Source organism: Mus musculus, chromosome 3 (assembly GCF_000001635.26).
Source record: "Mus musculus strain C57BL/6J chromosome 3, GRCm38.p6 C57BL/6J".
In the NCBI taxonomy this organism is placed as follows: domain Eukaryota; kingdom Metazoa; phylum Chordata; class Mammalia; order Rodentia; family Muridae; genus Mus; species Mus musculus.
This window is the reverse complement of record NC_000069.6, coordinates 127621627-127643814: the sequence shown is the minus strand read 5'-3', so window position 1 is coordinate 127643814 and position 22188 is coordinate 127621627. Positions and strand designations below refer to the sequence as shown.

The window sequence follows — 22188 nt, the reverse complement described above, 5'->3', positions numbered from 1 at the left end:
AGGATGTGGAAACATCACGGTTGAAATGTCCCAGTGTAAGGTTTCACTCATTTTGCTGAGATAAGAAAAGGACACTATTGAAAGAAGAAACGTATTATGATGCCTATTTGGAAAGATAAAAAACCAACATGCACCTAACAAGCTATAAACTAGCAGCTTCGCACCAACCTGCTTTTCCAGATCTGTGGTCATTGCTGCCTTACTGCTTGGGAGTTAGGCAATATCCACAAAACCCTGAGGTCTGTGCAGACTAGGAGGCACGACTACCAGGAGCCCTGTGCAGCCCAGCTGCTCTTGCTGGAGCAGAAAACAATTGTATCCTGAAAAATACATTGTATCTTGGGCATCTAGATAAGAATTCCTCCACAATGCTGCAGAATATGAGAGTGGGTACTGCAAAGTACCCAAGAATGCAGTCAACTACCACCAAAACCCCTTTTCAAGTTATTTTTGTACAGAATAATCAAAGTCAGTTTTCTGGTAGCTGTAGATGTCTGTCTGGTGAAGCATTCCACATCTATTGAAAATGATGATGCTCCGTTGCAGATCCTGTCAAGGGCTCCACTGGAAATCCTCGCCTATGCACGTGTCCATTGTTATACAGACATAGTCTAAAGTCATCCCCTCCTAAATCAAGAGAAACTGGTTTTGAAGGGAGGATCTTGTAGGAGCATTAAGGCTTCACCAATACAATGTTTCTTTCTTATCTGTCGCCAAGCTAGTAACAACATTGTAATGTTGAGAGTACAAAAAAAAAAAAAAAAAAAAAAAATTAGGACTAATTTAGATTGATTTAATTTAAAAACACATTTGTGGGCATGTTCTAGATACTTTGGCATAGGTTAAGCACAAATGAATTAATGCAGCGTTCTTCTCAACTTGGTGCTTAGCCATCGGCTACAAAGCTCCCTAGGCATGTTTAAAGCTTTATCACATTTGATTTCTTTTCCAAGATGATTAGTAAAGTAAAGCGAGAAGTAAATGAGTTGTTATCCTCCCGTTTCATCTGTCTTTTTGATTTTGTTTGCATGGGTGTTTCAGTAAATGCAATAGGTTGTAGAAAAACGCAAAAAATAGTCCTTCATTTTTTAATTGCTTCAATGCATAGTGAGACTTATGTATTATAGGGAGAAAATAATGGCAAGCTATAGGGTCCCCTCCTTTGTCACAGTGCCACTGGTTTGTCTTCTTTCTGCTATTCTTATACCAAGGAGGCAATAAACCCCCTTGAGAGTCACAGAGACGCCTGCAGAGCCCTGTCAGGGCACACAAGCTTTTATGCCAAAATACAATACACAAAAGGATCATAAACACGTTTGAAAAGGAAGATGACCTCTTTGTCACATGGAATTAAGCTTTACGGCAAGCTGCTGCCATGGAAACCAGCTCCAGGCTTCTCACTTTTAGGACTCCTGTTTCCATTTGCTAGGGGTTTCACTCTTTCGTTTGTTTCTACATCAAATACAATCGAGAGATCAGGGCTCTTCACTGTTTAACATCTCCAGGCCTTCTTCCAGGTAGGGAGCAAAGGAGACTGAAATGGAAATGGTGTGCATATAAGGTTGCAAGAGGGAGGGACAAATGGGAGGTGTTAGCTTCATTAGAAAGGAAGGGGAGTTGTGTACGACTGGGTGATTGAATCCATCAGATATCTCTTTCAAATGCCACCTACAGTGGGAACAGCTTCCCTTCCAGGAATGTCTCTAGAAATAGCTTTAACTCTTTGGTCTTCATTTCTAGAGTTCGGTTTACTGTGGTGTCCGCCACGTACCAGCAGCCCCAATACCCTAAGTCAGACCTTGAGGATAAAAGTCCATCTAGAAGAACAGAAGAACGGGAACTCTGTCTTTCTCTCTGTCTCCCTTCCTTTCTTTTGTTGTTGTTGTTGTTGTTGTTGTTGTTGTTGTTGTTGTTGTTGTTTGTTTGTTTGTTTTGGCTCGAGACAGGGTTTTTCCGTGTATCACTGGCTGTCCTGGAACTCTGTAGTCCAGGCTGGCCTCGAACTCAGAGATCCACCTGCCTCTGTCTCCCCAGTGTTGGGATTAAAAGCCTGTGCCACTTTAGAAAGTAAATACAAAGAAAACCAAACATTTATACAGTTACAGCCTTGGAAAGTAAAATAGAAAAAAAAAAAAAAAAAAAAAAAGACCAGAACGTAAATAGAGCGTCGGTGAGCGGACCACGGTTGAAGCTTTGAGAACCAAAGCTGGTGGCCCACCAGAAAAATGATGACCCGGGCGGTGAGAAGAGGGCTGGGAGCAGAGCATAGCCCTGTGTTCCCAGGGACCTACTGCTTCCCGGCATCCATTTGCGCTTGGTGCTCATATGAAGGCTGAGCTGGGCCTGGCCCAGGAGCGCCCCATCAGTGATCCAAGCCGTTATTCTCCCTCTTCTCGGTCTGAGCATCTGGAAAAGCCGAGAAAGTAAGAGATAGCAGGCAGACCGGCCCTCACCTTCCCCCTACCCCACCCCCACCCCCGCACCTTCGTACCCGAAGCAGGAAAAGTCTTTTATTACAGCGCATGCACCATCAGGAAACTTTCCCACCGGACCTCCCAATTCACGCCACCTTGCAGTGGGAATGACACTAGCTCGGCAAGCTGGTTTTGGAGCTCTGCTTTCCGGATGACTGGGTCTCTCCTGTCCCGAGAAGGGCACCCTCTAAAACTGCCCCAAGCTACCTCCTAAGGGATCTCCTCCCACCCCCACCCCGCCTCTTCAGACTGCACGCCAGGACTGAATCTCTACTCTGATCCGGATCCTCCATTAAATCAGCCCTGTCCATCTTGGCTGGATAAACCAAACTGGGAAAACAAAACGCGGGAGAGAGGGGAATGTAGAAAGATTCACTACCATAGACCTTGCTTTTTTCTGGTCCCGAGGGACCCCTGTGGGGACCCTCTCCAAGCCACGTGGGGCGCCCTGAATCCAGGCGTACCCCGCCCCCACTTCAAGAGCCTTGGAAAACAAACTTCTGAGGACAATGAACTCCAAAGGGAGAAGCCTCGGGAGAGGGGTGAGAACGTTCATCTCTCGCACACACGCACACACTTTGGACATTCCTTAAGTTTAATCATTAAAGTAGATCCTTTTAAAAGGGAGGCAGAGGCTTAACGTTGCTGTTAGTGACGGTCTACCCCACACACTCTCAGCGAAGTAAAGAAAGATCTGGATCTAGCTTTGTTGCTTCATTCCCAATAGCGGGACTTGGGGGGACACCAAACCTCTGATTTCTGGCCACATCAAAGCGCTGATTATGCAAATACCCATTTTTAGTAAGAATAAAAGAAAACGGAGGGGGAATTATTTATCACACAATGAACCCCCTGCCAGGGCTGGAAACAATAGCTCAGACCAGATAGCCCTTCTAGCCCCAGGCTTGGGCAGCGGGAAGGGAGGGGTGCTGCAGCCCTCACGTTTTATTGGCCTAACCTAATTTCACTAATTCTCTTTTCACACATTTCTTTTGCTGATTCGCAGGCCAGGACTTTCACGCTCCTGGGAGCTCCCACCACTGGCCCGATTCAAGGGCAGCCTGCTTTATTTAATTAATACATTCAAAGCTTGCCTGGGAGCCCTAGGCGGGTTGGGGGAAGGCCCTGGACCAGCGTGAGAAGGAGCTTTTAACGGGTTCCAGGTGTCGGTGCCCAGAAGTCACCACCTGCCTAGGGCAGTGAGGTGCAGAAGATGCTCGGGACTGAGGGGCGCCACAGCTCTTAGCCTAGCCTGACAGCCAGGCCCTTCCTCAGCCCCGGCACCTGCGACAGCGACCGCCCGGTGGCGCTGCGGAGACCGGCGTAGGCTTGAACGACTCCGAGATATCCCGCCGACCAAACCCTAGCGGCCAAGGCCACCGACGACCCTGTCCTCCAGAGTCTGGAACCTCCTAGAAGCCCTGGCCGCGTTCCTCTGAAATCAGGCTCATCTCTGGGCCGGGTCCTGCTCTTTCTAACCCTTCTCAGTCTCGGGTAGTTTTATACTTTAGAACAAATAATGAATCCAATGTCGAGCCCCCTGCTGTCCCGCGACGACTAAACCAACCGAAGCTAAGCCCCTTTGCTAGAAAGATCTAGCAACAGCGGTGCAGTGTACTGTCCACTGAAGAGCATATTCCGAGAGCTGTTTGAAATCTGACTTCAATAGAGCCTGCTGAGATAGAATAGCATGCTCCCACATCAGTGAGACCATGACAGTGGGCTCACCACGACCTTACTGAGCGAGCAAGCAAGTGAGCCTCTTTCCTGCCAACTGCAGAGGAAGCAGCAGTTTCAGTCCTGTGCCTATGTTCATCCTTACAAAGATTTGGGAGGACTGGGCCTCAGCCCACTCGCTTTGGGAGTGACCGTGATTTGTGAACTAATCCCGGGGCTAAGTGAGCCAGAAAGAACCCAGTGTGTATGTGTGCATGTATGTGTGCCTCTGTGTGTGTGTGTGTGTGTGTGTGTGTGTGTGTGTGTGTGTGTGTGTGAGAGAGAGAGAGAGAGAGAGAGAGAGAGAGAGAGAGAGAGAGAGAGAGAGAGAGAGGTGAACATCAATACTCTCCTCCTCACTTCCCATCTACTATTGTTTTGTTTCAAATGAGGCTGCTTGTAGGGTTGAGGCCTCAATTGCTGTTCCTTGTCCTGTTTGGTATGTTCACCGGTGTCATATTCGTTCAGCTCACATTTGGGCAATCATGTTAGAGACACTTTGTGGGTGTAGAGAGCACACCAATCAGTTGTGCAGTGCCAAATTGTCAGCACTGGAAACATACATACATACATACATACATACATACATACATACATACATACAGGATGCATCATACAGACCAAACAGGTTGTATTTAGGAATATGTGTGTATTAAATATACACACATGCTTGCAATACCAATTAGTTTTTTTTAAGAGGCCATGAATTTGGAGGAGAACAGGGAGGGGTATATGGGAGGGCTTGGGGGGGGTGCGCAAAGGAAGGGAGATATGTTGTAATTAAATTATAATCTCCTAGGCCTGGCAGTGGTGGCACACACATTTAATCTCAGCACTCAGGAGGCAGAGACAGGAGAATCTTTGTGAGTTCAGGCCAGCCTGATCTACAGAGCTAGTTCTGTGTGAATATATATATATATATATATATATATATATATATATATATATATATATATATATACTCAAAAGAAAAACAATAGGATGGAACTTGAGCTCACAGATTGGACTTTGCTGGCCAGCCAGTAAAGCAAGCCCTGGAATCTGCTGTTTTCTGTCTCTCCAGTGCTGAGATTACAACAGGACTTTTAAAAACTTGGATGCTAGGGATCAAACACAGGTCCTGCTACTCAGCAAGCCATCTGTTCTGAGCCATCACCACATGATGCCTGAGACAGCATTTTTCACGACTGAAGATGATTAGACACCACAAAACCAACAGCACCAACCAACAAACAAACAAAACCAACAGCACCAAATTTGGTGTATAATAATCTGTGGTTACATGGGAAGAGGAGTGAGAGGAGGGTTCTGGGGTGCTAAGCAAAAAAATGCCTGGCATGTAGCACAGGGTGCTTGTGTGTGGACAACCCGCAAGCTTGCACCTCCAGGCAGTGAGCAAACCTCTGGGGCTGGAGAAACTGTAGAGGTGAGACTGCCGGATGCCTGGGGTTGAGTCATCAACCCATCAACCCGCTGTTGACATTACTCCAAGCCTTAGTGGCTGAGCCTAGACCTTCAGGACACCTGGCTATGGGACCCCCTCAACTGCTATTTCCTCAGGCAGTTTTCAGAGAAAGCTTATGGCTATAACCATCATCAACTGACAGACAGGTTTGTTTTCAAACTTTTACACTAACAGTCCTCTGATTGCTAATTTAGACTTTTGATTGTTAAAAGCATAGACATGAGTAGAAAAATATCACCTTGTATCCATAATGTATCACCACATTGTAAAGAGAAAGGAGGGGAATTGCTTTTGAGCAGGAAAGGCAGCTCATTGGGAGAGAGCTTGCCTCACATCCAGGACACACCGGGTTCAGTTCCTAGCATCTCACAAGAAGGAGGTGGGTCAAACAGGCCCTCCTTTGTCCAGTATGAAAGCTAAGCAAAATCTTCGGGTTGAATCTTCCTTTGATTGAAGACAATGTAGTTATTAAGATTTTAAACACTGGAGTTGGAGAGGTGGCTTTTAAGAGCACTGGTTGCTCTCCCAGATGATGTAGATTCAGTTTCCTGCGACTACATGGTGGTAACTCTCTCTTCTGGCACTGCACACATGTGGCACACAGACACACATGCAGGCACAACATCCTATGTACAAAATAAATGTTTAAAACATGTAAAGGTATTAAACCTCAAAAAATCCCTATGAGTGTGGACAGTTTCAGATAGAGACCTCAAAAGAAGCCGTAATTTCTCTATGCAAAGGAACATTTAGCTCAAAGCAAAAACAGATATGACATTTATAGGAAGAAGATACATTGGCCAGCTAACTCTTTTAATTGAATGATTTTCTGTTTGCATCTGTTCATCTAGGGCTTAATTCTTGAATGTGGTCAACTTTTGCTTGGTCATTGAAGTGTTTGGAGGATGAGGTGTAAGTCGTAGCCATTTTGCCTCCTCTTCAAATAACTTTAACAAAGAATAGAACGCAAAGCTATTTCTCTCTGGGTATTATTTGAATTTACACTAACTCTGAATGTCTCCTTTTCTCTAGAACTTTGACCTTTGAAGCCAACTAGCTTGTTAAAGTGCCTAATACAAAACCAACCATCCATAATAAACTAAAAAGAAAAAGATGTTCTATGAGGGATCAATATACAGTTCCTTCAGTTTAAAAATGGTCATAAAAAACACAGGGCCGCCAGTGGAGGAGCTAGAGAAAGTATGCAAGGAACTGAGGGGGTCTGCAACCCTATAGGAGGAGCAGCAATATGAGCTAACCAGTACCCCCAGAGCTTGTGTCTCTAGCTGCGTATGTAGCAGAAGATGGTCTAGTCGGCCATCATTGGGAGGAGAGGCCCTTGGTCTTGCAAAGATTATATGCCCCAGTAGAGGGGAATCCCAGGGCCAAGAACGGGGGTGGGTGGGTTGGGGAGCAGGGCGGGGAGGGGGTATAGAGGACTTTCAGGATAGCATTTGAAATGTAAATGAAGAAAATATCTAATTAAAAAATTGTTTTTAAAAAAAGGTCATAAAGGAGAACCAGGCATGGTGGTGAGGCACAGGTCTTTAATCCCAGCACTTAGGAGGCAGAATCAGGCAGTTCTCTGTGATTTCTAGGCCAGCCTGGTCTACAAATTGAATTTTAGGACAGCTAGAACAGAAACTCCCTCAAAAAACAAAACAACAGCAAAAGAAAGGTGAAGCCAAAAGAAGTTAACTGCAAAAACAGATTTGCACACTGTACCAAAAAACTTCTTTCCTTCTTTCTTTCTTTCTTTCTTTCTTTCTTTCTTTCTTTCTTTCTTTCTTTCTTTCTTTCTTTTCTCTCTCTCTCTCTCTCTCTCTCTCTCTCTCTCTCTCTCTCTCTCTCTCTCTCTCTCTCTCCCTCTCTCAATTAACAGATATGCAACATCTGTCTCTCTACATAACCCTGGTTGTGTCCAGGAATTCACTGTGTAGTACAGGCTAGCATAGAGATTCACCTGCCTCTGCCTCCCAAGTGCTGGATTAAAGGCGTGCATCACTACAGCCTACTCAACCTCCTGCTATTAAAATAAAGCTTTTTCTGAACACTGGAGTCTGTTGTGACATAATTATTATTTAAGATCCCCACTTTTGCTCTTCGTTGCCCAGGCAGCATGTATTTATTGATTTAAACATCCAGAGTTCTGCCACTGAACTTGTCCCCAGCTCAGTATGTTGTTAATTTATTTATTTAGATACAAGGTCTCACTGTGTAACCCTGGCTGGCCTGGAATTCACTCTGTAGACTAAGCCTGAACTCATGGAAATCTGCCTGCCTTTAAGAAGTGATTTCTTAAAAACAGAATGTGGGTTTGTGATGGATTTCATACTCCAATTTCAGGGTTGGTGTTTCAAGTAGGATCCCATATTTTGTAATTTCTTAGTGAAATTCCACATCAAACATGACCCAAGATACAAATATACTCAATTCAATATGTGAAAACTTTAGTAAAATACAACTCATTCTGTATTAAAAGCCAGCCACATCAGAAACAAACGCAAAAGCCAAACCTCAATACAAACTTATGAAAATTAGATACTTTATTTATAGCTTAATCACAAAACAATTTTCTTATTCTTCGGGATGTAAATACATACTAGAATAAACTCTGTAGAATATACAAAAAAATACATACTTTCCCATGAAATTTTTCTTCAAAATAAATAGAAGGAAACACGTGTGTGGCTGATCCTGGCAATGCCCCGTGTCTGCTTAGGTTTTCAGACTGTTGATTTATTTTTAATCTCTTGAAAGGATGGGGGAGTTCCTTCTCCCCTAAAAGGTCGAGATAAATAATGCATGAAGCAATCCTCCCTCCTGATTTTTCCTTTTTCCTTCACATTTTTTCTTTTGATAGAGAATTCAGCCTAAATTTCCACGCTTGCATTCAACCCTTACAAAAGCCTACAAATTATACAATGACTTCTAACCTGGCCCTCTAACAAAACAAGTTTTTCCCCCTTATAAATCATAAGAGACAGATGGCAAAATGGAGAAAAAAAGCAAAAAGAAGGGCGGGACAATAGGCATTGTGACGAATCTGGGAAAAAAACAAAGTGCACATCAGAGAGGGAAAGTTTGGTTTGACAGGTGAAATTCCCACAGCCTGCAGACAGCAATGGGAATAGAGCAGATGCCAGCCATTGCAAATGTGTGGATAATATTATTACCAGTAAATTCATTCAGATGCTAAAATACATTTCTTTCGACTGACATTAACATCTCTATGTAGAAACGAAGGTGAAAAGATCACAGGGACCAGTTGCATTCCCTCTGAGAGATTCACACGAACTGCCTGCCCGGAGTTCTCCTCCAGCAGCTCTGAGAGAGGGGAGGAGCGTCAGTCTGCTCTGCACACTCGTTAGTTATGGTACTTTTTCTCAGTGTCTTTTACAGTCTTACGAGGTTCCCCACGCCAGCCCCCACTCCCACACGCCATAGTCCTCTTTGACCATAAATCCTCACATCTTCAATAAACCAGAGCTGGTCTCCACCCCCGAATGCACCAGCCGCCGAGGGGATTGCAAGGGCCACCTCTGCTCTGTGAAGTGGAGTCCGGGGCGTGGAGGGTGAGGGGCGGGAGAAGGATGGGAAGAGGGCCGGGTAGAGGACGAGAGAGGGAGACCCGCAGCTCTAGATACAGTCCCTGGCGAGGGGCAGGTGAGGCGCATAACGATGCTTCTCCGGAGGTGGGGGCTGCCAGTAGTCCACGTCTGACCCGGGGCTAGCGGGCGATAAAGTGCAGCTGTATGGGGACGTGGAGTTGGAGGATGACGCCGGGCTGTTGGTGCAGCTCCAGGAGGAAGGTGGAGAAGGGCTGTCCCCGCTGGCGCCGAGCGCAGCTCCCGGGCTCAGGAGCACCGCCTCCGTGAAGAGCGCCCCCTGGAGGCCACCGGCGCCGGCGCAGTGGTCCGCCAGGCGCAGAGTCTCGGTGAGCGCCCAGATGTAATTGTGGGCGAAGCGCAGCGTCTCGATCTTCGTGAGCTTGGCATCCTCGGGGAAGGTGGGCAGCACCTCGCGCAGCGCGTCCAGCGCGGCGTTTAGGTTGTGCATGCGGTTGCGCTCGCGGTTGTTGGCCTTGAGCCTGCGGGTCTTCTTGATGCGCTGCACCGTCTCCGCCGTCTTGGCACCTCGGGAGACGGCCCGTGAGCGCGACGGGCGACGCTTGCACTCGTGCATCAGGCCCAGCAGCCGCCCTGGCCGGCAACCCCCGGCACCCGACGCCGGACTGCCCTGCACCCCCTGCCCGGCTTCCGCTCCACGCTGCCCACGCGCGGAGCCCGGCCGGCGCAGCTCCTCGTCCTCCTCCTCGTCCGCGCTGGAGGACATCGGGGTCAGGGTCGCCGAGGCCGGGGAAGCCGAGCCCAGCAGCATCAGTACCTCCTCTTCCTCCTTCAACTCCAGAGTCTCAGATTTGACGAACATCCTGAGAAAGAAGAGGCAGATGAAATTTATTCCCAGAATGGACAGGGTAAAGTGTCGCTGGCGCCGCGCCCCGCCCCCCCCCCCTCCATCTCCCTCAATGTGCATTCGCGAAGATGGCGAGGACAGAGCTGGGGAGGAGCGCCCCGGGCTCGAGCCACCTTCTGCCGGTCACAGAAGTCACTGCGTCTAGAGCGATGGAGTTAGCGTGGGCGGCGTGAGCCTGCGTGGGGACACTGCCTGCGAAGTGGAGAGCCGCGGCATGCACACTTACCTACGCGGCTCCAGATGTGTCGCGGCGCAGCTGCTGCTCCGGTGTGTGTCCGGGAATGTCCCCGCAGCCCGGAACCGAGCACGGTGTCCTCCGCGCCGCGGGCTTGGCGCTTCCTAGGCGCACCTCCGCGGGGGGGCCTCTCGGCTGGGCGACTTTGCCAAGAGCCCGGACGACCGCGGCAGCTCGCCCGAGTCTCGTGTGTTGTCGTTCTCGTGCGTGGTTGTCTGTCAGTCAGTCCCTGGCCGTGTGGCTGCTGGCACGCGACTCCAAGGCACTCCAGTTAAAGCCGAGCTGCTTGTGGTTCAGTGGCTGCGTGTCTGGCACACGACTCTCCTTAAAACCCCTTATATACCACCAAGAAAACAATCAGATCTGCCCCGGGGCCCCCTCCTCACCTACCCTTCCCCCGCCCTCTCCTCCTCCGCCTGTCCTGGTCCCCCGCTCTCCCTCCCCAGCTTATTCTTTTCATCGTATTATCATCATTCATTTCTTTCCCTTTCTTTAGTCCCTCTCCCCCTCCCCTGGCCTGGCCATCCATCCTCCTCCTCCATCACCCCCGCCCCTCCGTCCCCCCTTTATCTAATCAGCATAAAATGGTTCTAAAGCTCCTGTTGGCGCTCCAGGCTGCAGCCCAAGCTACCGAAGCCGCGGCGGCGGCAGTGGCTCAAGCTGCGGCTGTTGTCGCCGCCGCTGTCTATTGTGATTGGTGGCTCGCGCTCGGCTGGAGCGTGCCGCTAATTTATTAATGAAAGGAGGTCGCGAGGCGCAGCTGGCCAATCAGTGTTCCCGGGACTCCGGGAGGCCTGCGAGCCACGCGCACCGGAGCCCGCTCCCTTTCAGCAGCTCATTAGGGGCCCGAGTGCTGGGGGCCCATGGCGGGGGGGGGGGGGGGCACCCCGACTACTGCTCCCGCCCGAGTCCTCCATACGCGTCCCGCCCGTCTCAGCCGGGGTCTCACGGGCGGGCGACCGGAGCCTTGAATTAGTGAGAGTCAGAATCCCGGAGAAGGCAGCCTGGTGGTGCTGCCGGCCATGTCTCGGCAAAGCCTCTTTGGGGCCGTATCAACTAGAAAACGGGTTTTAAAACACCTTAGTCTAATTAGGAAAAGGAAGGGGTCACGTACGTGTGCCAGACAGGAGGCACGTTGTGAGAGAGTGTGCCTGAGTTCTAGAGAAACGTGTCTATGACTGTTTGGGAAACATTAGGAGTTCACAGAGACGTCCCCTAGAAGGGGAAATTGGTCGGAGAGCAATTGATGAGCATTAAAAAAAAATAAAATAAAATAAAATAAAATAAACGCACTCACTTGACACACCCATTTTCCCTGAGACACAGTGAGGCTTCACGCCTTGACGTAATTTGGGGGGCTTCTGGTGCGGAAGGGGATGGGTACCAACAACAGGTTAGAGCCAGATGATACTATAAGGTGGCTTCCTGTGTGGGTGGCAAAGGCAGGCGTGCTACTGCTCCTAGGAGCGAGTGGATCACTCTGACACTTGTATGACCTCTGCTCCGCTCTGGGGGGCGTTGTTGAGACATAGGGCCTGTCCTCCCAATTCTGCCTTTTCAATGGGGAGAAAAAAAATAGAAAGGAGCTCTAGCTCCCTGCTGGACTTGAGAGGAAACTTGTTCTGAATTGCTGTCTGTCCCTCCCCTTTACCACTAGACGCAGAACCAGAGTCCCAGAAGTGAGTGAGTCCTGAGTGTCATCTGGGACCGGTCGCGGGGTCCTTTTTTGCGAGGATGAAAGGAGAGTCTTGGGAGGGGCTTTAGCAGTCCACCAGAGCCAGAGAAAGAGATTATCCGCAGGTCTCTGGCTCCTTAGTTCGTTGGGACTGAAAATGAGCTGAATCTCAGAGAAGAGTTCAGCCAGAGCACTGTTCGCATTGGCACGGTTTGCGTGTGTTTAGTTCCCTTAGAGGGCTACGGAGCAGGATTTGGAGAGCGTGGAGCCGAAGAAAAGCAAAATTAGCATCCAGGGAAATAGTCTGGATCTTTGCAGCACCCCAACCTCCAGTATTTTCTGTCAAACTTTCATTTCTTCCCCCTTTAAAAAAAGCACATTTCCTAAATGTAAAAGCATTATTTCATCTAGTTCCCGCTAGATCCTCTCGGAACACTTTAATTTCCCTTGTAGACAGGACTGAAATAATGGGAAGGCACAGACGATACTGGACTTCAACACACGCCATCCGGCCCTCTCAGAGACTCTTCCTTTGAGTCTCTAGCTCTGTCTAGAAACTCGCAAGAAGCCGAATAGTCTGGAAGGCAAAAAATATATATTTGGAGTGAGAGCTGTCGGACAGCCCACATGGTTGCAGGTGCACGCGACCTTACGTAGTTAGCATTGAGACCAAACACTTAACCACCCTTCAAATTCTTCCTAAAAGAAACCCCCACTAAGGGTCTGTTTGGCCTTGGCTGAACGGATGGGGATTTAAGGAACATGTGGGAGTGGATGCGGAGTTTGTGTTTGTTCATAAACTTGAATAGAATAAAGGATGGGAACAGTAGGATCTGATGAAATGATCAAAGACCATTAAAAACAAATACCAGAATGATGAGAGGAACCTGCTGTGTCAGCCTCGGGACAGCTCCACCTCTCCACGGGGGCTGCCTGCAAGAGAAGACAAGCGGCTAAATTAATGCACTCGAAAACAAAGGAAGGCTTATTTGGATATCAGTAGAAATATATCTCTTTGGGCAAGTTGCTTCAATTTTGTTTTATTTTATTTTATTATTTATTTATTTTTTATTTATTTATTTTGCTTAGCCAGGCAGTGCTGGGTGACTTAATGGCAAAATATTGTCAGAACATAGTCATAATTCAGTTAAAGCTTTAAAGGGAACCTTAGGAGCCTGTGTAGCCTCAACTAACAATGATATCAAGCTGAGTCTAACACTCAGTGCCAGTGAAAACACACACACAATCCAGTCCTTTCATTGCTTGTTAGCAGTACCGAGGTGTCTGAGTCCCCACTTTCTCCTCTCCTCTGGCATTGTGCAGTGTTATGATCTCCTGACCATGCAAGTGACTTCCTTTGACAAATCCACACCTAGAAGTCTGGAGAGGTGGCTCAGCACTTTACAGTACCTGTTGCTCTTGGAGGACCTGGGTTTGAGTCCCAGCACCAGATGGTGGCCCACAAGCATCCCAAACTCCAGTTCCAGGCATTCTGACACATTCTTCTGGCTTTTTCCCTTCTCTTCTGACCTTTCCACAGACACCAGCACATACATAGCAGATATGCATATGTGCAGGCAAAACACTCAAACATATAAAATAGAACAAATAGAGTTTTTAAAAGACAAATCCACACCTTGTCTGTGGTTTATGAAAATAATGTACACAGAATTGTCTGAGCAGATGCTGACAATAGTGAAATAGTGTTAAGATTAACTGCAAATTTCTTTGTCTGGAGTTTGCTTTGTTTTGTTTTGTTTTTGGAGAGCACACGGTGCATTCCAAAGCTGTCAAGAAACTTAGCACTGCCTCCATATTCAGATACCGGTATTATTGGTCTCTAAATCATTTAAATATCAAGATGTCATGGGCTCATAGATTTTCACTTTTTGAGTAAGAACCTCCTTGTTTGCTTTATGCAATGGATATGCATTAGGTAACTGTGTGAAGGACAGACATAAAAAAATGTTGAAACAATAGCTGTTCTCTCTGAGTCTCGTCTCTGTCTAATCCTCTCTTTCTAACATTTTTGAGACAGGGTCTCCCCACATAACTCTGACTGGTCTGGAACTTGCTTCATAGATCAGGCTATTGTCAAACTCTTAGAGATCCACCTGCCTCTGACTGCTGGACTCTGGGATTAAGGTGCTGTGTGACAACCCCAGCCCTCTGCCATCTCTTAATACTAGAACAGTTCTATACATGTTTCTTACTCTAAAAATATTATTCAAAGAAGAAGAAGAAGAAGAAGAAGAAGAAGAAGAAGAAGAAGAAGAAGAAGAAGAAGAAGGAGAAGAAGAAGAAGAAGAAGAAGAGGAGGAGGAGGAGGAGGAGGAGGAGGAGGAGGAGGAGAAAGGAAGGAAGGAAGGAAGGAAGAAAGAAAGAAAGAAAGAAAGGAAGGAAGGAAGGAAGGAAGGAAGGAAGAAAGAAAGAAAGAAAGAAAGAAAGAAAGAAAGAAAGAAAGAAAGAAAGAAAGAAAGAAAGTCCAAAGACAAGCTAACAATACAGTGCAACCCAGAGCCAACTAACCGGTCACGCTCAGTTGGTTGGATAGCAGAACTGTTCAACATTGTGCTCAGTTTCACTGAGAAAACAAAAAGGCAATTTCAGTTTGTACTCAGCTTTGCGAAGGACGAAAGACGGGACTCCAAACATCCTCAGCTAGACCCTTCCAGCACTCTTTTAACTTAAATAAATTCAAGAGGCACTTGTGTGGTCTGAAAGTTTGCGTAGATGAAACCAGGCTGAAATGCTCTGTGAAGGGGGTGGGGAGCGCGTGAATAGCCCGGGCAAGAATGGCGGCGACCCAGGGCCGCGCCTGTCCATAGCGTGAACTGTCTAAAGGGTCAAACTGTTCATCTTCAGTCCCTCTTTCAGTGTGCAATCCTACTTTAAGAGAACAAAAGCTCAAAGCGGGCTGTTATCAAGAAATGGGAGCCCAGTGATTTAAAATCATCGCCAAGCCTTAGAAAGAAAGGAGGCCTAGTGCGTGTAGCTGGAGAAAAAGTTGAAGTAAGGGGAGGGGTGAAGGGGTGGAGACCTTTAGAAAACCTTTGTTCCTTCTAAGAAGCTTGAACTTTGTGATGGCCCAAAGCCCTAAAGTTTAGGGTAGGTGTCTCTGTGGGGAGGTCAGCACTTCGACCTCACAAGTGGCGAGAGAGGACAAATGGTCCAGACTTTCGACAGATGACTACCGGGGCGTGAAGAAGGGAGCCCTTCCTCCAGAGTACTCGTGGCTATCCCGCGACGACGCCAGAAAGGCGCGTGTCTGCACTCTGCAGACACAAACTGCAAAGCTAGGCTGTGGAGCCCGGAGCCCTAAGCCTCCGAGTGAGCTGTCGGAAAGGAGGAAAGATGGCGAGAAAGTTAAGTTAGCAGATCTCGGGGTCTTTATAGGGCGTCTTAGGCTCCCCTGCGGGTTAGAGACGCAGTTTCCAGAGCTGGAGGAGACGCAAGCGTGGGGACAGACAATTAGCTTTCTCTGTAAAATAATCCTGCGACCTTCAGGTTAGTTACTGCCGGTGGAGGCAGGCGAGAGTTCCAGCAAGCCTCCTCTTATGGAGCCACTGAGCCACTGAAAGTAATATAAATTTAAACCCCTGCATCCTGGTCCCCCCCCCCCCATCATAGCTCCTGCTTGGGATTCTCACCCTCTCTTCCTACTTAAGATCCGGTAAGGGGAGGGTGCGGCTTCCACCGAGTCCTGGAGAGGCCCCCACTACAGGGCTGCCTGCGCTGGCTCATCCCAGTGCCAGCCCCTCTTTCTGCGTCGGAGGTACCAGCTAGGGACAACCAAAGTCAGAGGAGACTTTCTCCCAGGCCTGAGTCCACTGCCTCAAGCCTCGGAGTGTGCTCCGGGTGACCAGGTTTGCCTCACCAGGTCTGGTAAGTGCGGGCAGGCCCGAGTCTAGGTCCTCTGTTCACTTTCCCCCAGCAGGCCCTGGGGAAAGCCGAGGCTGGAGTAGTCTCGTCCTTTACCTCCCCTCCCCCTCGCCCCACCCCCGCGCTCTTTTCGCTGAGGGTGATGCTGCGGGTCCCGGCTAGCTCCATGCTTTTTTTTACTCAGGTAAAGGGGAAAGAGCAGCTTGAATGTGAAGTTGGGGGAACCTTCCAAGGAGAAAACGCCTTCTCAAGCCTGCGTGCCTGCAAAAAGGGACATTGGCTATCCAGAGAAAGTGCAAGAAAGAGCACTAATCGCTGAACCAGGAGACAAACGCGATTACCAGCCCCGAGCCCTGAGTCAGAAAGTCTCATAGACTTTAAGATGTTAATCCCCGGCATAATCCTTCCTTTGGCGTGTAGGAATAGTGCAGCCACAAGAGTTGTTTTGTTATTTATATTGGCGTTTAATAAAACTCAGCCAGTACTGAATGGGCTGCCCACTCTCCAATGGTAATTAATTCCCTATTTCAGTGACCCAATTGTCCTGGGACAGAGCAGTGGGACCGTCCTGGTGCCCCGTCCCCCTTTGTGCGGATACACTACCCTCGCGCTTCAACAGCTATGGAAACTCATTCTTTTGATGTCATTCAAGGACTTTCCTTGGGCATCTTCTAAACTTCAAGGACCCTTTTCTTTCTCCGTTTCATGAAAAGCGGTGCTAGCTTGACCACCTCTGTAGAATGCAATGATTTGGTGAAAGGGCTCTTTGGGTTTGTGTTAGGAGATAGAGAGAAAGGAAATTTGGCAGCCTGCTGCCTTCAGGAACTGTCCCCAACCTGGGAAACACAAAACCTACTCAGAAATGGATGAAGATCTTGAAAGCTGATATCCCCACCCCAACCCCCATTTTCCCACCATGGGAGAAAAAAAAAAAAACTAAAAACTTTCGTAGAAATAGCGTTATTTCTTGCTGGTATCTGTTATATAGTGAGGCTGGGGTAAATAAGTTTGGGTTTTAGCAGACAAGATTTCTTAAACTACACTCTGGAGAAAGAAGATTCATATTTAATTTATTCATTGACTCATCACCACTTCCTACATTCAAGGGTGCACTGAAGAGCATCCGAGGCATGTCAAGGACTAGACCAGCCCAGAGAATCTTTGGGGTGTGCAACATGGGCACCATTCCATAGCTGCATGGAACTTACATTCAAACAAACGATTTTGTTTAAACTATAGAGGCTTGAAAATAGTGTCTACTATGAAGACAATGCAGACACGAAATGCAACACAGTGTGGCAAGAGGAGGGGGGTTAATCAATTTTCAGATAGCCAAAGAGATATTTACAACCCCCTAATATATATATACACATATATGTATATTTATATATATTTGTGTGTATATAAATGTATTTTATATGTATATATATAAGCATACACACACACATATAAAGCTGATTGTTCGTTCTTTCATTCTCTTTAGTGTTACTCCAGCACGCTCTATGTGCCAAGTCAAGAGAGAGGCGCCAAGTCTGCACCTGGAGCGAACCACGCTGCCGCCCGGCTCTGCAGTTGGTCACAATATTGAGATAATGCTTCTGTTGGTGCAGGCCTGGGCGGAGCTGGCTCTCCCGGCCGTGAGGGGGCGGCCGCGGCGCGCCGGGCAGCGCTCCCCGCACAAGTAGCTCTCCTACCTCTTTATATGCACTTCCAAAAAAAAAAAAAAAAAACTTCACAAGTCACAGAAACAATTCAGAATTCAACTAAGAAAATACAGAGTGAACCATATGGCCTGGGTGGCTCGAGTCGGCTGCATTTTCCTCCAGACAAAGAGGGGATTGAGAGTTGAAGGAAAGGAGAAAAAAACCAACTTTCCGGCTGATGAAGCTGTTGTCTGGAGGCAATGATCCCAAATCTGAAGGCTTTATTCCGGCTCCGACGGAGACGTGATATGTCATATGATTAGCATCTCTCATATTTACAAGAGAGGTATGGGCTGCCAGTCTTGAGAAAAAGGCGAGAGAAAGAAGGGGCATATGCTGAAATGGATTTAGCATTTGAAAGAGAGAAAGGAGATCGGATAAATACACTTAAACGAGGATTTAGTTTTACTCCTGTTGAGTTCTAATGGATTGTTGATTGAGATTTTAGGGGCCTGGAACCGAGGTGTCAGCAGTAATTTAAAGGAGGTATTCAGTCCGCCAGCGCCTCTTTTCTCCAGCTCGCCCGCGCGCCCCTCCCACCCCTCACTCATTCACGCCTAGAAGCAGAGCCGGGTGGAGAAGGCTTTTACAACACAACACCCGGCTTTCCTCCAGCGCCCAGCGGTGGGGAAGGGGCTCCTGCAGCCCGGGGCGATGGGACTGGCGCGGCCTTCGGGCCACACCTGAGCCTCGACAGCTCGCGACAGCAGCAGGAGCGCGCGGCAGGCAGGCGAGGTCGCAGCTCCCCCTGGCGGGACTTGGCAGTACAGCGACGCCCAGGGCCTCCGGGGAAACTCGCGGGCCACCAGCTCCACCCGGAACCGCGGCGACCCCCTTCCCCAGTCCCTCATCGCACCTCTCCACCTGCTGCTCCCGGTAAAGATGGGTGTACTTTAGGAGTCATCCCTTGGGTCCAGATACGCTAATTCCCATTTCAGCTCTTTTTCAATTAAAATTACCCGTCCTTCATGTTATCAGACATTATTACAAAAATAAAATAAAATAAAATAAAAATTTACAAATTATTGTGTTTTCCCAGGAGTAAAACGTAAAAAGCTGTTTTACATTTCACCTGTGGATTGGAATGGGTTTAGAAGTATATTAGCAATAGAGACAGACCAATAGAAAAAGAAATAGGAATAATTGTAGTAAATCTACTTTAGCATAATTACCAAAATAACAAAATATCCGAGTTTAAAATCAAATTTTGACAGACATTTAATTTTTTAAAATTTTCACAATGCAGGTGGCATCTCTATTTGAGCAACGGCCCAGGCCCTAAGCACATAAACAATAGAGAAAAAGGTGTTTGTCTTTTGTCACTGAGTGATTTAGATTTCAACTTTTGAATTTTCTAAGCAAACACTGGGAGCATTATAATCAGAAATGATGGTCTTATGCAATCCTGGGAGGAGGTTGTTTGGTTTTTGTTTCGTTTGAATCCTCATCAAAACAATAGAAGGGAAATTCAGGTCACTGGGATGAGTTAACTCAGGCCTTGGCATCTGGACCACTGTTGAACACTCTGAGACTCTAGGACTCTGGGACACCCTGACTTGACTATATTAACTTTTGTGTTGCTTCACTCTTCTGGTTGGGGTTTGGTTCGCTATCTTTGTAATTAGTTCTTAAAGTTCTCCTGTTGGACTTCTTAGCTCGGGCTATGCATTCCTAATTGGAACTGATGGGTTTGACTTGAATTAGGCAGTTTTACTCGAGTCTGATCTAAATTGTTTGGTGGAGTTTAATTTTAGGAACACCCACTACTCGGTGAGTGAAGGGTGGTCTATCTGCGTAATGAACTCACAAGGCCATTTCTCATTCAGGCTTGTATGACCAAGTAAAGGCAGTCAGGACGTGAAGGGGAAGCCCATGGGAAGCCTCATTTCCCCCCACCAACATGTCTACTCCAAGTCAGCTGTTTCCAGTCAACTCTTAGCATCTTCCCCCTGGTTTTGAAAGCACGTCTTTAATCCTAGCACTTGGCAGGCGAAGGCAGGTGGATCTCTGAGAGTTCAAGGGCAGCCAAGACCATAAAATGAGATCCTGTCTCAAAACCAAGCAAACAGAATATATAGTGATTGTTTGTTGTTGTTGTTTTTTGTTTTTTGTTTTTGAAAGAAAACGGTCTGTCTGGTCACTTTACATTTGTTAAACAGTAAGAATCGAACCCAAAGCCTTGTACACATGGGCAAGTGCTCTACTACAGAACTCTGGCCCTCTTCTTACACTACTTGGAGAGTAGGATTCACTGCTCACCCATCAGGCTGGTGCCAAATTACAAATGCAAAGTGCAGTCTGAAAGCCATTGGCATTGAAGCTATTTATATCAGCTCCTTCTCCGACATTCAGTCTGTTTCATCCTTGGTACATCATTCAGTTGGCTTGCGCTTGTTCCACACGAGTGGCACATAAGAGCAATTATCATCTTGTACAAGGATGCTCAGATCAGCTCCCTAGCCTGCGTGCTGTTCCTTACATTTTTGCGTATGCCCTGATTCTTTAACTATTTGATGCTCAAAAAGATTGTTATCACTCATTCAAAATACCAGATGGGTTCTGTAATACCTAAACGGAGGCACAGAACAATGAAAGATAACATTTGACCCCACCCCACTCTCACACACAGAGACACTTTTTTTTGGGGGGGGGGGTTCGAGACAGGGTTTTTCTGTATAGCCCTGGCTGTCCTGGAACTCACTTTGTAGACCAGGTTGGCCTTGAACTCAGAAATCTGCCTGCCTCTGTCTCCTGAGTGCTGGGATTAAAGGCGTGAGCCACCACACCTGGCACAGAGACACTTTTTAAAAATTAATATTTTTATGCTATATGGGTGTTTTGCCTGCCTGTATGTCTGTGCCCCATGAACATGTGTGCTAACCATGAAGACCAGAGGAGGCTGTCAGAAACTTTAAAACTGGGGTTATAAAAGGTTGCAAGCTGCCGTGTGAGTGCTGGGAATTGAACTCAGGTCCTCTGGAAAAGCAGCCAGTGCTCTTAATTTCTGAGTCATCTCTCTAGCTCCCAGGCAGTATATATTAAAGGAGGAGGAGGAAGAGGAAGAGGAGGAAGAGGAAGAGGAGGAGAGGAGGAGGAAGAGGAAGGGGGAGGAGGAGGAAGGGGAGGAGGAGGAGGAGGAAGAGCACATTCCAAAAGAGTGGATACCACCAGTGTTTGTGCTTCCAGAGTGCTCACAAGTTTCTCTGTTAGGGAGAGTATCACCTTGCCCAGAGGAACTGAGGTTTGAGTGGTGTGTTACTAGTCTCTCATTCCTTGCCTAGACCCACCCATAAAACAAGATTCACACATGTGCCGTGGGCACTTGAACTAGACTAATCTATTGCTCAACTCTCACACTTATTTATCCGCACTCAGATCTGTCTAATTAGAGAGTGGAAAGTTAAGAAAAACCAATAATTTACAGACTGTTAGGAAAGGCTTAGTGTTTTTGTATTTTTTGTTTGATTTTTGTCTTTTATCGAAGTAACTATTGCCTCTGGGTGGGAAGAAGGGAGGCTTAGGGAGGTGGTCACTGTTTTTCCTTGGCCGTATGATCACATTAATGCAACTTGGACCAAGCTTACTTTCTGCTCACGGGTAATCACAAAGCAGGCATTTCAAATCAGGGCCGAGCTAATGTTTTTAGAGCAATTATTTAATTTTCAAAGCCCAATTATCTGTCAAGTAAATCACCAATTTCCAGTTCATTCTTATTTAATATAAAAAAATCTAATTAGTATAAAGCTACTTCACAGCTGCCTTCAAATTAAACTGGAGTTGAGAGCGTGTAGCCTCAGAGGTTTGCCTTGGCATTTTCAAACCAAACGCGTTTGCCTAAATGTGAAATGCCAAACGTTATGTGCTATTTTGAAGTTTTAAGTTGGGCTTTGTAACTTCAGGATTTAACCTGCAGTATGTGCTTCTGAAGACAGGACTGGTTGTGGAGGAGATATCAAACAACATGCGTGTTGTCTTGAAGCCGAGTTTGATGATCAAATCATGAGAGCTGTACAGACTACCAGCTTGGCTACTAACATGCTTTAAGCTAAGCATCATTCTTCGCTGCTTTAAGTAGTATGGTAGATTTTTTTTTTCAGACTTCCCTTTTTCCTATTACATCTCCATTAATTTTTGTTTGTATACAACGTACTGGGCTTTCCGTTTTTGTTTTTTTTTTAATTTATTTATTATATCTAAGTACACTGTAGCTGTCTTCAGACACACCAGAAGAGAGCATCGGATCTCATTATGGATGGTTGGGAGCCACCATGTGGTTGCTGGGATTTGAACTCAGGACCTTAGGAAGAGCAGTCAGTGCTCTTACCCATTGAGCCATCTCTCCAGCCCGTACTGGGCTTTTCTTAAGACATCCTCATACATACTTATCACTGTACTTTACTCGGATTCACATGCCCATTACCCCTTTGCTTCTGTGGTCCCTTCTCCCCAAATAATCTCCTGTCTGCTTCCATATCAGACACATAAAGATATGCCTCGAAATAAAATGTGCAATATTTGTCTTTCCTCATTACCCTCTATTGTTTCCCCTCTCATCTCCTGTT

At 47.0% G+C, this 22188-nt stretch overlaps 1 protein-coding gene and 1 long non-coding RNA gene across 3 annotated transcripts; one reads left to right on the top strand and one right to left on the bottom strand.

Moving 5' to 3' along the window:
* Nucleotides 1-8178: 8178 nt before the first annotated feature.
* Nucleotides 8179-11082, bottom strand: Neurog2 (neurogenin 2). Of its 2 annotated transcripts, XM_030252394.1 has the most exons (3): nt 10998-11082; nt 10358-10700; nt 8179-10087 (listed from the first exon to the last, which is right to left on the bottom strand). In XM_030252394.1, exon 3 carries the CDS (start codon nt 10084-10086, stop codon nt 9295-9297), a length of 792 nt encoding a protein of 263 aa, XP_030108254.1. In that variant the 5' UTR covers nt 10087; nt 10358-10700; nt 10998-11082; the 3' UTR covers nt 8179-9294. The 2 variants fall into 2 exon arrangements, with proteins under 2 accessions (XP_030108254.1, NP_033848.1); NM_009718.3 differs by lacking the exon at nt 10998-11082 and having other exon boundaries at nt 8184-10087; nt 10358-10679.
* A 3929-nt stretch (nt 11083-15011) lies between these two features.
* Gm40147 lies at nt 15012-17653 on the top strand. The gene is made up of 2 exons (XR_867627.3): nt 15012-15926; nt 17407-17653. It is a non-coding gene; the product is annotated as a predicted gene, 40147 (long non-coding RNA).
* The last annotated feature ends 4535 nt before the right edge of the window (nt 17654-22188 follow it).